The 13,966-nt window shown below is 50.8% G+C and overlaps 6 protein-coding genes across 6 annotated transcripts; 3 read left to right on the top strand and 3 right to left on the bottom strand.

Moving 5' to 3' along the window:
- Positions 1 to 15: 15 nt before the first annotated feature.
- On the top strand, positions 16 to 1,311 carry GT037_001951 (atp-dependent rna helicase fal1; the record flags this gene model as incomplete). Its single annotated transcript, XM_038926998.1, has 3 exons — positions 16 to 301; positions 350 to 1,204; positions 1,253 to 1,311. The coding sequence occupies 3 exons, from the start codon at positions 16 to 18 to the stop codon at positions 1,309 to 1,311; spliced, it is 1,200 nt and encodes a 399-aa protein (XP_038790290.1).
- Positions 1,312 to 2,545: 1,234 nt separating this feature from the next.
- GT037_001950 (uncharacterized protein) lies at positions 2,546 to 3,124 on the top strand (the record flags this gene model as incomplete). The annotated part of the gene is made up of 2 exons (XM_038926997.1): positions 2,546 to 2,646; positions 2,845 to 3,124. The coding sequence occupies 2 exons, from the start codon at positions 2,546 to 2,548 to the stop codon at positions 3,122 to 3,124; spliced, it is 381 nt and encodes a 126-aa protein (XP_038790289.1).
- Positions 3,125 to 3,576: 452 nt separating this feature from the next.
- GT037_001949 (uncharacterized protein) lies at positions 3,577 to 5,933 on the bottom strand (the record flags this gene model as incomplete). Its single annotated transcript, XM_038926996.1, has 2 exons — positions 3,577 to 5,078; positions 5,129 to 5,933. The coding sequence occupies 2 exons, from the start codon at positions 5,931 to 5,933 to the stop codon at positions 3,577 to 3,579; spliced, it is 2,307 nt and encodes a 768-aa protein (XP_038790288.1).
- Positions 5,934 to 6,822: 889 nt separating this feature from the next.
- Positions 6,823 to 8,273, bottom strand: GT037_001948 (uncharacterized protein; the record flags this gene model as incomplete). The annotated part of the gene is made up of 2 exons (XM_038926995.1): positions 6,823 to 7,223; positions 7,271 to 8,273. The coding sequence occupies 2 exons, from the start codon at positions 8,271 to 8,273 to the stop codon at positions 6,823 to 6,825; spliced, it is 1,404 nt and encodes a 467-aa protein (XP_038790287.1).
- Positions 8,274 to 8,879: 606 nt separating this feature from the next.
- Positions 8,880 to 12,263, top strand: GT037_001947 (uncharacterized protein; the record flags this gene model as incomplete). The annotated part of the gene is made up of 5 exons (XM_038926994.1): positions 8,880 to 8,934; positions 9,072 to 10,619; positions 10,677 to 11,144; positions 11,611 to 11,790; positions 11,848 to 12,263. The coding sequence occupies 5 exons, from the start codon at positions 8,880 to 8,882 to the stop codon at positions 12,261 to 12,263; spliced, it is 2,667 nt and encodes an 888-aa protein (XP_038790286.1).
- A 135-nt stretch (positions 12,264 to 12,398) lies between these two features.
- Positions 12,399 to 13,549, bottom strand: GT037_001946 (uncharacterized protein; the record flags this gene model as incomplete). Its single annotated transcript, XM_038926993.1, has 2 exons — positions 12,399 to 12,798; positions 13,167 to 13,549. 2 exons carry the CDS (start codon positions 13,547 to 13,549, stop codon positions 12,399 to 12,401), a joined length of 783 nt encoding a protein of 260 aa, XP_038790285.1.
- Between the last annotated feature and the right edge of the window lie 417 nt (positions 13,550 to 13,966).

Below are 13,966 nucleotides of genomic sequence, written 5' to 3'. Positions count from 1 at the left end.
AGAACCACAGACAAAATGGCCGACGGAATCGATCGAAATGCCGACGACAAGATGGAGTTCTCCACCTCCAAGGAGGTCACGGTCGCGCCAACCTTCGAGGCAATGCACCTGAAGGAGAACTTGCTACGCGGTATCTACGCCTACGGTTACGAATCGCCTTCAGCGGTGCAGTCACGTGCTATTGTGCAAATCTGCAAAGGTCGCGACACTATTGCGCAGGCGCAGTCCGGAACAGGAAAGACTGCGACTTTCTCCATCTCTATCCTTCAGGTCATCGACACAGCTGTACGCGAGACGCAGGGTACGTCATATATCGTGTGGCAGGAAGGGCTAGACTAACAAGACACAGCACTCGTGCTGTCGCCCACCCGTGAACTTGCGACCCAGATTCAGCAGGTCATCGTGGGTCTCGGTGACTACATGAACGTACAGTGCCATCCTTGCGTTGGAGGAACAAATGTCGGCGAGGACATCCGCAAGCTTGACTACGGCCAGCACGTCGTCTCTGGAACCCCGGGACGCGTTGCTGACATGATTCGCCGCCGCAACCTTCGCACACGCAACATCAAGATGCTCGTTCTCGACGAAGCCGATGAGCTTCTCAACCGAGGTTTCCGTGAGCAAATCTACGACGTGTACCGCTACCTACCGCCCGCGACACAGGTCGTAGTTGTTTCAGCCACCCTTCCATACGATGTGCTCGAGATGACAACCAAATTCATGACGGACCCCGTGCGCATTCTAGTTAAGCGTGACGAATTGACGCTGGAGGGCCTCAAGCAATACTTTATCGCTATCGAGAAGGAAGAATGGAAGTTTGACACGCTGTGCGATCTCTACGACACACTCACCATTACACAAGCAGTCATCTTCTGCAACACCCGCCGCAAGGTGGACTGGCTCACGGACAAGATGCGCGAGGCCAACTTTACCGTATCCTCCATGCACGGAGAGATGCCCCAGAAGGAGCGAGACAGCATCATGGCCGACTTCCGCCAGGCCAACTCTCGCGTCCTCATCTCAACCGATGTGTGGGCGCGTGGTATTGACGTGCAACAAGTGTCGCTGGTCATCAACTACGATCTTCCCTCGAACCGTGAGAACTACATCCACAGGATCGGTCGAAGCGGGCGGTTCGGACGCAAGGGTGTGGCCATCAACTTCGTCACCCAGGATGATGTTCGTATCCTCCGTGACATTGAGTGTAAGTTTCATCGGGTCTGCTCCTCACATCAGTCGCTAACTGCCGCAGTGTACTACTCTACCCAGATTGACGAGATGCCTATGAACGTTGCGGACCTGCTCTCATAAACTGTCGAGCGAGATAGAAGCGCATTGCGCAAAACGAACATGAAACGTCAGACATAAACGTTCAAGGCGATGAGGTCGTATAGACGCTCAATCAGGGAACATCACCCGCTCCGAGCGGCGCACTGGAAGTGGAGGAAGGGGCTCTCTAGCCGAGCAGTAAGCCCACCTCCGTCATGAGGCTTGTCTTTCCCTGGCTAACTTTGCGATTCTGGCCAGAATTAAATTGAAACAAATACCCACAAGATGCCTACAATCCACGAAATCGATGGTTTCCGATGATTCTTAGCGGTGCTCTAACTCGATGACTACATTTAGTCTTAACTTTCACTATCATACTATAATGGTTTGTATCCACGGTATATTCAATGGCACGATAAACTCATTCTCGATCGCGAATTTTTAACTTCAGAATTTGGTCTCCCATGATCATGTGTAGCACCGCTAGTGTACGAAACACGAGGCACGTCGGAGATATTACGCTTGTCGCTCACAATGGTAACTACAACGTAACCTTCTGCCAGATAGAGAGTGGAATCTAAATCGTCAATACTTCATCAATAGATCACACATCCATTCCAGGCGCAAATTACTGTCGCGCATGTCTATGGGTCGCTCGCATACCAAGTCTCTGTGTGCTTTTTTGTGGCAGCGGATTGAGTTGCTTGGCCAATTCGACAAGGCGACCTTTTGAAATGGCAATGATGTACTTGTAGGGTGATGCTCTATCTGTTGAGACCACGACTTCTTCTCAGGCCACAGTGAAGCATTGGTATATGTATCATATGCTACAAATTTCTGCTTATGATGCAGGTGGATTGTTTATGATGGCCTTGTTGCTCAAACGGAGCCTCTTGTTGCAGACAAAACATATAAATTGTTGAACTTTGTAAGTAACTCGCTGATTACAGATCACCACAGCACGGCTGGTTGCAATGGGTGGGAACCACATCATATGAGCCAGTGAGTCCACCAGCGAACGAAACGGCAACATACATGCAAGGCTGCGGTCATATATAGACCACACTCATGAAGTCAGTATGATGTAGAGGCCGATGGTACAAGATGCAGTTTCAGTAATGCTTTGGTGCAAAAGTATTGAGATGGATCACTTAGTGACGGAAACAGAGATCTGCGAGTAACCTGCAGATAATGATCGCGCACCGGCTCCTCTTATGCTTGGCCTCCCCTCATGGATCTCGTAGTACCATGGTGTTGAGTTGTGGGGCTTTGCATGATGTATGGACCCTGCCTCAATATCTTCATTCAACCTATCAACCTATCCTTAGCCCCTGGCCATCCAGATACCGCATATGTTTTCCGTGATATCATGATCATGTATGCCCCAAGTATGGTAGAGGGGGGAAGCATGTCGAGAGTATAAAGTCTCAGTCTAAATCCACTACAATCACTTCTACAAGAATTTTCTGATCGGCACTTCGAGTACGTATTTCCATTACTCTTAGCACTTTTGTTCGTGTGTCTTTATATCTCAACCTGTATTCACGATAGCAAAAACACCTAATGTCCTCTTAGACCTTACCAAGAAACGTACATTCTTACATCCTCGTCAGCCCCCCAGCCCAGCAGCAATCCACCCGTCAAGATGCAACTCATCTCTGTTGTCACCGTTGCCCTCGCCGTCTTCGCCGGCGCCGCCCTCGCTACACAGGAGAAGACCAACGTCAAACCCTATGGCAATACGCAAACTCCGCCGCCTCCTGCCATCCGAACGAAGACGACCAGCACCGCATTTTCAGACACCACCACACCCATACATTCAGCCCAGACTATCTACCGTGGCATTGAAGTATAGACCGACCATCTCGTGTCTGTCCATCGTATCCAGAATACGTTCTTACCATCTGCTCTACGATGTGGAGACTTCGGATCCTAGGTGGTGGACGTTGAGGTCAGGAGAGATGGCTAGTTAGACTATTGTTATGGATTAACTTGTTTGTAAATGTGTCTAGCTGGCTTGAGAGAATCGGTACGGTTCCCACAAGAATACCAGATGGTCGTATCAAGGGGCCTCCACGAATTGAACGGTATTCTCTATCCTCGAGTCTTATTATTGACTGATTGGTGATGCGTGATGAACGATATGCCCTTTCATCTCGGGTTTTGTCAGCATGTTCTACACCTGCGCTTGATGTTAGAAGATGACACAAGCTAAGAAGAACCACTCTCTGTTATACGGTGGATGTGTGAGAATGATTCATTAGCATTATGGATTTAGATACACATATATCGTTTCCGCAGATGTTCTCAAGCCGTCGATCCGTCACCAAAAGCGAGTTGCATCCTTCGTGCGTGCGCAGCTCGTCGCTTAGCTTGCGCTGACATGGGCTTTTTCTCTCCATCGCCATTTTGACTTCCATTTGAGGGTACTGGAGAGGCCGCTACTTGCACAGAAGTGGGTGATGTAGGAGGTATGCTATCTACTTGCAAGTCTGGCTTCGAGGTCGAAGTCGGGTGTTTCTGCCATACGGGAGGCGAGAGTATTGGCTGCTCCGTATCGACTACTTGGTGTGTTGCTTCAGTAGCTGAGGCTTGTCGCACCAGATCCTCTGCCATTGTTTTGACAGGCTTGTAGCTGCATAATCGTTTTTGGAGGACTGAGAGCATAGCATCGTCATCGTTTAGCTGTTCTGGTATCTCCGCTGGGTTGACTGATGTAGGTTGAGAGGCATCTTCCGTGATCATCCGGGGCGATGGTAGGGGCGCAACAGCAGGTGATGTACCATCCTGATGAGTTACCTCTTCCGAGTGGACAGGTGCTGTCAGGGTTTCAGCAACGGTGGTAATCGTGGGTGACGGCGCCGCGTTGGCTGATCTGCTGCTCGAAGTTTGCGACATTCTCTTTGACATACGTTGCGACGGCCGCTGACTACTCGGTCGACGGACGGGTTCATCATCGGTAAATATCGTAACATTGACAAGAGAGCTGGGTGAACGTAGCGTATGCAGCGAGGTTGCATAGTAAGATGACGGTGTCGTCGCATGTTCAGCAGAGTCCGAGCTGGTTCTTCGCGAGCTAGAACCATCTATACACGCTGGAAGCGTGTCCTTGTCTCGGCGCTCATGCTGTGGATATTGGATGGGCCCTGTACTGCTTGGAATCAGCTGCCTGAAGGGAAGTTGCGCCTCAGCCGCTTCGATTGCAAGATTTGACAGACTACTTGTCACAGTATCTGCCGTTGATGTAGTTTCGGGAACTACGGGTAATGTGTGACCGATTGTCGGGCTCGAAGTCAAGGAAATGGATGGAACCGACAGCGTAGGCGAAGCTGTCCATTCTCTACTCGGCAACTTGTCGCTTGCTGCACTGGGTAGCACATAACCCGCTAAATCATCAATAAGTGACGGTTGGCTCTTTAGATACGGAAGTTCCGACGGCAACGACCTGTGCTTCTCACCATGTCTTTGTATGTCGATTGAAGTTGCTCGGTATCGTCTCGCTACCATGGGCACGCCGACTGTTGCTTGGGTGGACAGAGTAGAATCGTTGCGCTCAATTGATGTATTAGCATCCTTCGAAGAAGAGATAGCGATATCGATGGAGGTACGAGATCTTGATTCTCGAGGTTTGGACTGCCGATTGTAGTCTGTACGTGCTCGCGGCCTTCTATGCAACGCTGGAGTTTCGATTTGCGACTCGCGAGACACACGGGGGCTTAGGAAGGTCTGTGAGTTCCGACTTTCCACCAGGTCCAAGTCAGCCGGCGTGCTACCCGCCAACTCCACTGGCACTGAGTTGACACTACTGGCTGTATATAGTCAGTCGAGAGTTGCTTTCCTCAACACGTGTGATACTCACTCTCAACGTCGTGCTTTTCGGCTTCGGATGCCAGAGTGACGTTTGACGCAAACAAGCTAGTGTGACTCGCTGTCCGGTTCTTTTGCCTCGAATAAGGTCCACGTAGCGCATCCTTCTCATCGTAAGGTACCCACGGTCGCACAGGAGCCTCGAAAATGGGATCTTGCGCGATGGACCCAGGTTTACCGCACAGCTCTGCGGTCTGCATAACGTAAATAGCGCCCGTCAACTGGGTATGACATCGATCTAGTTGTTGCTTCTTTTTTAGAAGCCTCTTCTGATTCTTCAGACCCCACTCAAGCTTGCGCTTCGATGCAACTGTGCCTCCATCTCCTTCATGGCCCCAGGCTGTGTCCATATCCATGCCAATGTCATTGAGAGCACGCCGCACTTCGAGCAAGGAATCCTCGATCCATCTTCGCTTGCTTGGGTAAGCATCCAGAAAGTTTGAGACCGCCGATGAGATAGAAAGGCGTGTCGCTTCCTCGATATCTTGTCGTACTTGTTGGATGATACTCACGAAAGCAATAGTCTCTGTTGAAGCCTTCTCAGAAGAAAGAACATAATCGGCGAAGTAATATGTAGTCGGAATTGCTGGAAAGTCGCGCGATACATCGTCTGGGGTGTCTCTCGGAATGGCAGTTGATGGTCGAAGGTCTTCAGAGCTGCTGGGCTCCAGCTTCGGCCGCCCGATCTTGCGTTGAAAGTACCTCAGCCTCGTTCCGTCAGTTTCCGTAGGCGCTGAAGTGGGGAGATCAGCCCGATGCAGTGTTTCCGGTAGGAACAAGCCAGCTGTGGGCAACATCGAAGCCAATGTTGGCATAAGTCTCGTTCGTATTACTTTGAGCTGAGCGCACTATAGCTGTAAAGATCTTGAGAGTAGCTGGAAGCGCGCATAGTCTAAGCAATAGTAGCAGACGTGCGCCAGGTACCGAAGCACGAACCCCGCAGACAGTGACGCAGTCGTTGGTGCTTCCGAGCTCAAGATGTATACAATTGGTTCTGAGCACTTTTGGTCCAGTTTCGTGCGTCGGCCTGTCCGATCAGAATACCTGCTCAAACGTGGAATGACTACCAGTCGATCAAGGCGGCTCAGGCGCAACGACAAAGTGGTGGTTGGGGGCGGAGATCAACAACTCAGGCGCGAGTGTTGGTGTCACAGAGTCATGCAGCGTTGTTGTCTTACGCCGCACTGCGTTATGCGCGAAGCGAGTCGCCGGAGTTGGTGTAAATTACCTACAGGGTATTGATTCTCGGCCCAAACCTCGCTATTGGGCTACGCCGCAAGGATATCTATTGCTTATTCCGAATGGCTGGACTCAGCCTCAATGGGGGCCAAAATGCAATCAAGAGTAGCCCCCATGCGGAGACTTGAGAAGCGCAATTGCGGGAATCCAATGCGAGATCACCCCTTCGGTCAGCTATTGCACGTAAGACGTTGAACCCGAAGGATGGCGAAAGCCGCTTGAGCTGTTGTGAAAAGACATAGCGCAATGGCCTTTGCTGCCTCGTAAGCAAGTTAAAGCCGCAAGCACAGCAGTTATCAGATTCATAATTATGGTGGCCGATAGCACTGAGGTTCCAATAAGTCCCGGCACGGTGAACAGACGAAAGTTCGCATCGCTGTGAGGTTCGGACAGGCTCTACCTATGAGACATATCGTCCACGAGAGTCTCCTTGCGTAGACCAACATCTCAAGCATCCAACCGTCTGACTACAGCCTCGCTGAACGGTCGTGGCGGGTTGACTGATTGGCCGGTCTCGTCTGCCACTTGCACAAGAGCGGGGAAAATGCATAACTCCCCTGAAGTGACACCTTGTTCATCTTGCCACTCGAATTCCCATGCGCTGGGCTGAGAGAACAGCGTGAAGGCAAAAAGTGCAGCCCGTTTCAGAAGTTCTTCGAGATTTCGCTTACGCTCTCCATTGTTCATACGAGTGTCGGCGTATGGCTGCAGTACATTATCCAATGTCGCAAGAGTTGCTTGTATACTTGCATGTCGACTGTCGGAAGGACTGAAGGGATTGCGAACGTAGCTGGACTGCATCAACTCCGCAGTCATTACCCGCCAGCGTGCCGTCAACGACGCTTGATCTACAAGAAAGTTAGTGGTTGGATATGAAAGACAATCTATTACATACCTTGAAAACTGCGATCTCCGGCTGAAATTGCTTGGTAACAATCGGCGACTTCAGATGGCAGAAGGGTCTTTGAAGGGTCTTTGGAAGGCTGGACCTTTGAAATGACCACCCAAGCGATGATGAACCTCAAAGCAATCTCCCTAGTGGCAGCATTTCCCAACAATGTAGTGAGCGTTCCCACCGAGATTGATAAATTGGATCCAAGTGCCTGAAGGTCATCATAGTCGATGAGACCAGGATTGACCTGGCTAGTATGATAATAGCTTTGGACATGATTCTTAATAGCGTTGCTGATCTTTGAAACATCGCCAGAGATTGCTTTATCCTCTAGCGGCTGAGGAAGTCCACGTCCAAGAGTTGCTGCATGTCGTTGCCCGGTCAAGGGTATCGTATTTGTCGAAAATCCTTTCTCATGCGAAGCTGATGCGTACGTATCCGCTTGCGAATATTGAGCTTTTGACACCCTCTTTCTGCGCCAGCAGAACCAGAGAACTAGACCCGCGATGAGAGCGCCGGCGGCAAGGCACCCTACAGCTACCCCAGCGACAACTCCTGCACCAAGTCCGTCTGAACTGTTCTTTGCGCTAGGCTGTGATGTAACAGTCGGCTGGACAGAAGATGCGGTATTCAAGACGCTACCAGAACTCTGAGATGGAGTGGGTGTGGAGTTCGGGGTTGCGGCATTGTTTGTTGGTGCCGGCTGTTGAGGATCTGGTGTGTTGGTAGCCCCAACGTTCTTCGGATCTGGGTATACAAGGAGTTGTGCTAGTGCGGGTGGATTGGCTGTCTCGAGTGACAATACATATTTGTTCCATGTTACTGAACCTCCATATCCCAAATAAAGAGGTTCTGCCGGAGGTTCTTGAGGTAATGTGAGACCTTTAGATGCTGGTTGCACCGTTGCTGTCCCAACAAGGTTTCCATCGTATTTAATGACTGTAGTTGTTGGATTTGCTACGCCCTGAGGGATCTCAGTGTACGGTAGGTTAGCTGTGGTCGACATCTCTGACTGTGGGCAACGATATCGACGGTACAGAGATGTATCAGTGTATAGTGTCACCACAGAGTCTCGCTGAGGTTGAAACGAATACACACAAAAGTGCTGACCTGAGGGAGATGTGAGGTAACATATGAGGATCAGGCCGTGCGGAACCTGATCAGCTTAGACCCCATAATAGAGATAGGCTTTAATGGGGTTTAGGAATCAAACTTTGTGTACTGAACTGACCGGTGTCCTATGCAGCTAGAAAGCCAGAAAGAGCTGTCAGGCCACCCTCTTTGTGCAAAATTGTGGATACTGGGTCGTACAAGAGGCTGTGAATCTCCGTCTTTGGGGCGGTAGCTTAACCAGACCGACAGGGTACATCAATGATAATCCTTACCTATCACAGACGATTAGTCACAAGGCGCACTTTGGAACCGCATAATCTTAACACCAGAACATGCGGGGGCTGAAATGGCGCCCAGCTGTGATCGGTCCAAAGACGCTGTGCCGCAAGGCTGAGACACAGGGGCTACCCGAAGGCACCTGCATGGCTCCCGCATCCTATAGATACATGATCAGGCGAGAAGGCAGCAACGGAGACAGTGTCACCGACAACGAGACAAGATGGAGCGAAGTGAGCGACCGCACATGATTGTAGGAGTAGATCTGGGGATGACATGTAAGTGTTGATGAGGCTGGGTTCAGCTGAAGCGGAGGGCGTGCGTGGGGGCCAGATCTCAAATCGGCTAAGCGTATATTGTTGGATCACGTGGTGTTTGCTACGCGGATTGAAGACTGACGCAGACGTGTATCCAGGTACCGGCGTGGCATATGTGAACCTCTCCATCGGCAGCGAGACTGTTCGTTGGGTGCAGAAGTGGCCTGGTCGATTCCAAGCAAACGAGAACAAAGTTCCGACAGTAGTAGTCTACCCAACTGGCTTCAAAGACCCGTCGTCATGGGGCTTCCTTTCCGAGACCGCTGCGGAGACCGCTGCAGACGACAAGGAATACAAAGAGTGGTTCAAGACCTGCCTCGATCCAGAGAAGCTGCGCCGTAAGCAACTGGAGGATCCAGAAGGCGCGCCTGAAAGCTTGGAGGAAGTCGAGAAATGGTACAGCGACTACTTGCGGAAGATGTACGAGTACCTTTCTTTCAAACTAGGCGGAGAGCTTTCTGGCGTTAGCTGGGAAGAGGCCAGAATCGAGTTCATTTTCAGCGTGCCCACAACTTGGGCTCCAATACCGACTGTTGAGAATTTCAAGCGGCTTGTCAAAGAGGCGGGCTACGGTACGCATCCAAATCACGATGTGAACATAGGCTTGACGGAGGCCGAGGCCGCCGCTGTGCATGTATCCACTGAAGCACCAGGCATCTTCCGTGAGAACGACGTCTTGCTAGTCTGTGACGCTGGAGGTGGGACCACGGATCTCAGTGTGCTGAAGGTCACTGGCACAGTTAATCAAGCTATTGACCTTCAGCAAATGGATGTCGTGTTCGGAGAGACCATCGGCTCTGCTGCGATCGATTACGAGTTCGAGAGGCTGGTAATGCATCGCTTGACGCTCGCACACAGCACAAATCCTCTGCCTGTCGACCCTGCAGATGCCGGATGGGAAATGATGAAGAGTCGGGACTTTCAAGCAGTCAAGTGCGAATACGGTGCTCCAGACGATACCCCGCTGTTCAGCATAGGTATTCCACGCGTTCCTCACACGTACAACAACTCTGATCCGGAGGTTCGGATCCGCAGCGGAGAAATGACGTTTGAAAGGGGTGATCTCCAGCGGTTGTTCGATAAGCAGATCGCGAAGTTGTTCAAGCTGATCGATACGCAGCTGCAATCGCTATTCCAAAAGTTCCCAAGGGAGCATGTAGCACATCTTGTCCTCAGTGGCGGTTTGGGCAATAGCGCGTATGTGCAGTCGCAACTCCGAAAGTACTATGCACGCACCTCATTCCCAAACGCCGAGTCAATCTCCGTAAGCATAGCGCCTGACCCTCAGCTTGCTGTGTGTAAAGGTCTGGTCAGCGATCGTATGCGAAAGATTCTGACATCACGGTCGGTTCTTGGATGGCGTTGCTGTCGCGCTTCATACGGTACGGTATGCAAGATTGCATATGACAAGAAGAACCCTGAGCATCAAGGGAAGGCACTTGTCCGAGATCCATTGAACAACAAGCTGTACATTACGCAGTCGATAGCATGGTTCGTCAAGAAGGGCGCGCCGGTGAGTGTCGACAAACCGATCGAGCACAACTTCATCAAGAAGGTCGATCCAGGCGACCCGAGAAGGGCATTTCCAACGACTGTCGTCGAGAGTGATCTGGAGGCGGCGATGCTACCAGATCAAATGAACCAATGTATGCATGCAGAATTGTATCCACTCCGGTCGTGCAGATTGCTAACAGCTCTTATAGACACGCGCATTCTATGCGAGATCAGTTCAGATCTCTCTGCTGCAGACGAAAGGAAGTTCCAAGAAAGGAACAAGCACTTCTGGTCGTTACAGAAGCACTACTTGCGTATCGAGTACTCGGTGCGCGTCTTGATCGGACCCGCAGACATCCGTTTTGAGCTGTGGTTCAATGACCAGAAACTTAGTCGTGATGAGTCAATCAGGGTAGAGTGGCTGCCTGCACAGATATCGCAGCATGCTCAGATAGCCGAGATGTCTGGGGCAGAAAGAGAGGCTGTTGAGATGTCGAACGTGCCACCGACGCCAATAGGCGCTGCGCCCTCAAGTGGCGCATTCAACTCAGATCCGAACGGGAAGGTTATGAGGACAAGCAGCTTCGCGGTGGTCAATAAGAGAACTATGGCAGATGTGGGCAAGAGGCCACGAGGGATGGGTGGACTATTTGGGAAGAGTTCTTTCTTTGGGCGCGGTGCGTAGAAAGAGATTTGGATCGCGACGGCAGCGCGAGACTGACGCGGTGCGCATCGGCCCGGAAGGCAGCTTCCGGGGTAATTGCGTAGCTGACACTAATCGACAACTCCGACCTGCATTCCCGAAGCCCACGATGCTCGACTCTCATGCTATAATTGGTACCTGTATCGCAAGCAGGCGAACGAGCGTTCAGCCCCAAGCTGGTCATCATCCTGGCCACCTGCCTGTCTTGTGCTAATGTTACACTGATCGAGATACCAGCGCGTCAGCCTCGTCAGCCTCAGCTGCAGGCAGCGACATGGCCCGTCCAACTATAAGACAGAAGCGCAGGAGTGCTGACCTTGTGCGAAGTATCCTTTCCTCACTGTGTCTTTTGTCTTTGAACAATCGCCATGCGCTACCTTTCGTTTGCTGGTGAGGGCGATGTGCAGCCGTACCTTTGATCTTGACTAACATGCTCAAAGTCACCCTGTGTGGCCTCATTACATCCGGCACATCGTTCAATGTATCACCGCAGGATATGCTCGATTCAAATACACCTAATATCCTGACTGAGGCACCTGTCGATCCTTGCTCATTGGTCGATTCGCCAGCGGCAAATGCAAGCGTCCAGCTCAGTAGTTGGCTAGAATGCGCGGTCAACGGTATGTATACACAACACCAGATCGTTTTCTCGAATATGCTGACTCCGGGAAAAATAGGCTTCTACCCGTATCCTGCGAACACGGATTGGCCTAAAGGCCATGCTACATCGTTCTCAAAAGACATCAGATTTACATTCAACGACACGCATTACGACTTCGATGGCTCCCTCAGACTCTACACGACTTTCAACGCAACTCTCGGCGTAGCATTCGCACCCTTCAAGCACGGTTTTATCAATAGCCTTGGCATACCCAACATGAATGGCGACAAGGGCGGCTTCGTCTACATGATTGGCTGGGCGGGGGGGTTCCAGACTCGTGTCCAGCGCGATCTGTACTTCACCAATGCAGCATTTGCCGTGGTCAAAGAAGAGCAAGGGAAGAGGAAGATAGTTGAGTTCCGAGAAAGCAGCAACATCCCGAACACGGCGCATCTGCCTGAGGCTGTCGAGTGGGCATGCTCTTTCGATTAGAATCTGCTGCAATACAACGTGAACATTGTCAACGGATACCAAAAGCTCATTGGATCTGGGGGCCGCATTCTTAACAGGCTCCGGTCTCTTTCGGCGTTCACAGCATCACAAGATTTGGGCTCCCGCTACTGCCCTCTAGCCGAGATATCCTCTCTTCGCTTCCGCCATCTGTTTCTGCAACCCGTCCATCTTCTTCATCAGTCTCGTAACATGCTCTTGTTTCCTTGACTTCTCTGCCTCATCTGTACCGTTGTCAATCCAGTCGGATAATTGGCCATTGTTTAGTAACTCGTTCTTTTGTCGAATAACTTCCAGATCTGCCTCCATTTTCCCGGTTATGGAACGAATGAGATTGATGTAATCTTGCTGCTGCAGGCTTTTCTCGATTTCCGCAAACTCTTCGTCTAGCTGCCAGAGCAGGTACAGCCTTGTCAAAACGCAGTCGGCTCGATCCTCGAGTTCTGTTAAGAGGGGAGTAAGATCATTGGTATGGTGACACTGAAGGACATGCACGGTGCTCATTGTGCTCATTTTGCTAGTTCGTGTGGTTATGACGATACCGCGCAGATTTGTTCCCACGATCCTTCTTATATGCAGCACATCTTGAAGGAAGAGAATACTCTCGATGTCTCCAGTAGATGGTCACCTTCCTAGTTGTACAGTGCAGGGCCGTCACACTAAGTCATGGCGATCGATGTGAGTCACGTTGTTCATTTTCATCGTTGAGTCGATAGCTCAATTCAAATCACGTACGGTCGGCTTCACACTGCCCAGGGGGTTTCGACACTGCAGACACAGAGCTTGGTTTGAAGATTATTCGAAAACGCAAAAGTGATGTAAAAGTGCTGGAGATGTCTAGTTGGGAAAAGAAATCAAGGCTGCTCCATCTCTTCAAATCCGTACGCAATATCGGCCCTAATTTCCTTCACATGCTCCTCCACCAGGCTCAAGCTTTCTTCCAGATCCTTCTTGTCCTCCTTCGCAATCTCCAAAGCGCGATGTCGCGGCCTGCCACCCACGACGTATACGCCTGCAATATCAGTAATATCGACACCGTTCACGAGCTTTCGGTACTCCTCCACATCCAAATCCAGCATCTCTAACTCCGCTTTGAGGGATGTCACTGCACCAGCGCGGTCGGTGGCTAATATGTCGGACTTTGCTTCGTGATGCAGGTGTGCAATCTTAGACCAGCGTGTTATAATCTTGTCGTAATGTGAGGGAAGAACTTCCCAAAAGGTGGTCGAAAAGAGCGTTAATCGAGGTGTTGAGTACGGAGTAGACATGATGGTAGAAATGATGGTTGTTTGTTGTTTCAGGTAGGAGCACGCGTTACTTTGTAGAGATACGCATCGCTCTAGAGGAATGTGGTTCGGCGGCACAAAAGAAACTTCACACCGCGCTCGTGCTTGATAAGGGTTGAGAAGCTAGGGCATCGGTGAAGAAGGCATGTCTTTGTTCTTGTCATGTGTTGCAGATTATGTACCAAAGCCGCCGTACGGTCTGACTCGATGCTAGGCCTGTCACACTGTAGAGTCTGAGGTCACAGCTCCTGTGTGGCTATCAGCGCACCGAACAACACGATATAGTCACATCTCGCTATCGAAACAGCGCTGGTAATCTGTATCTGCTTCACAGTTCACTGAGAAGATCAGGGGACACAGGAACTGGACAAAATTGGAGAGAACAAGAACGAAGCGGTT

Source organism: Alternaria burnsii, assembly GCF_013036055.1.
Source record: "Alternaria burnsii strain CBS107.38 chromosome Unknown 750, whole genome shotgun sequence".
Lineage (NCBI taxonomy): Eukaryota > Fungi > Ascomycota > Dothideomycetes > Pleosporales > Pleosporaceae > Alternaria > Alternaria burnsii.
The sequence above is the reverse complement of the archived record's forward strand: the minus strand, read 5'-3'. Positions and strand labels throughout refer to the sequence as shown.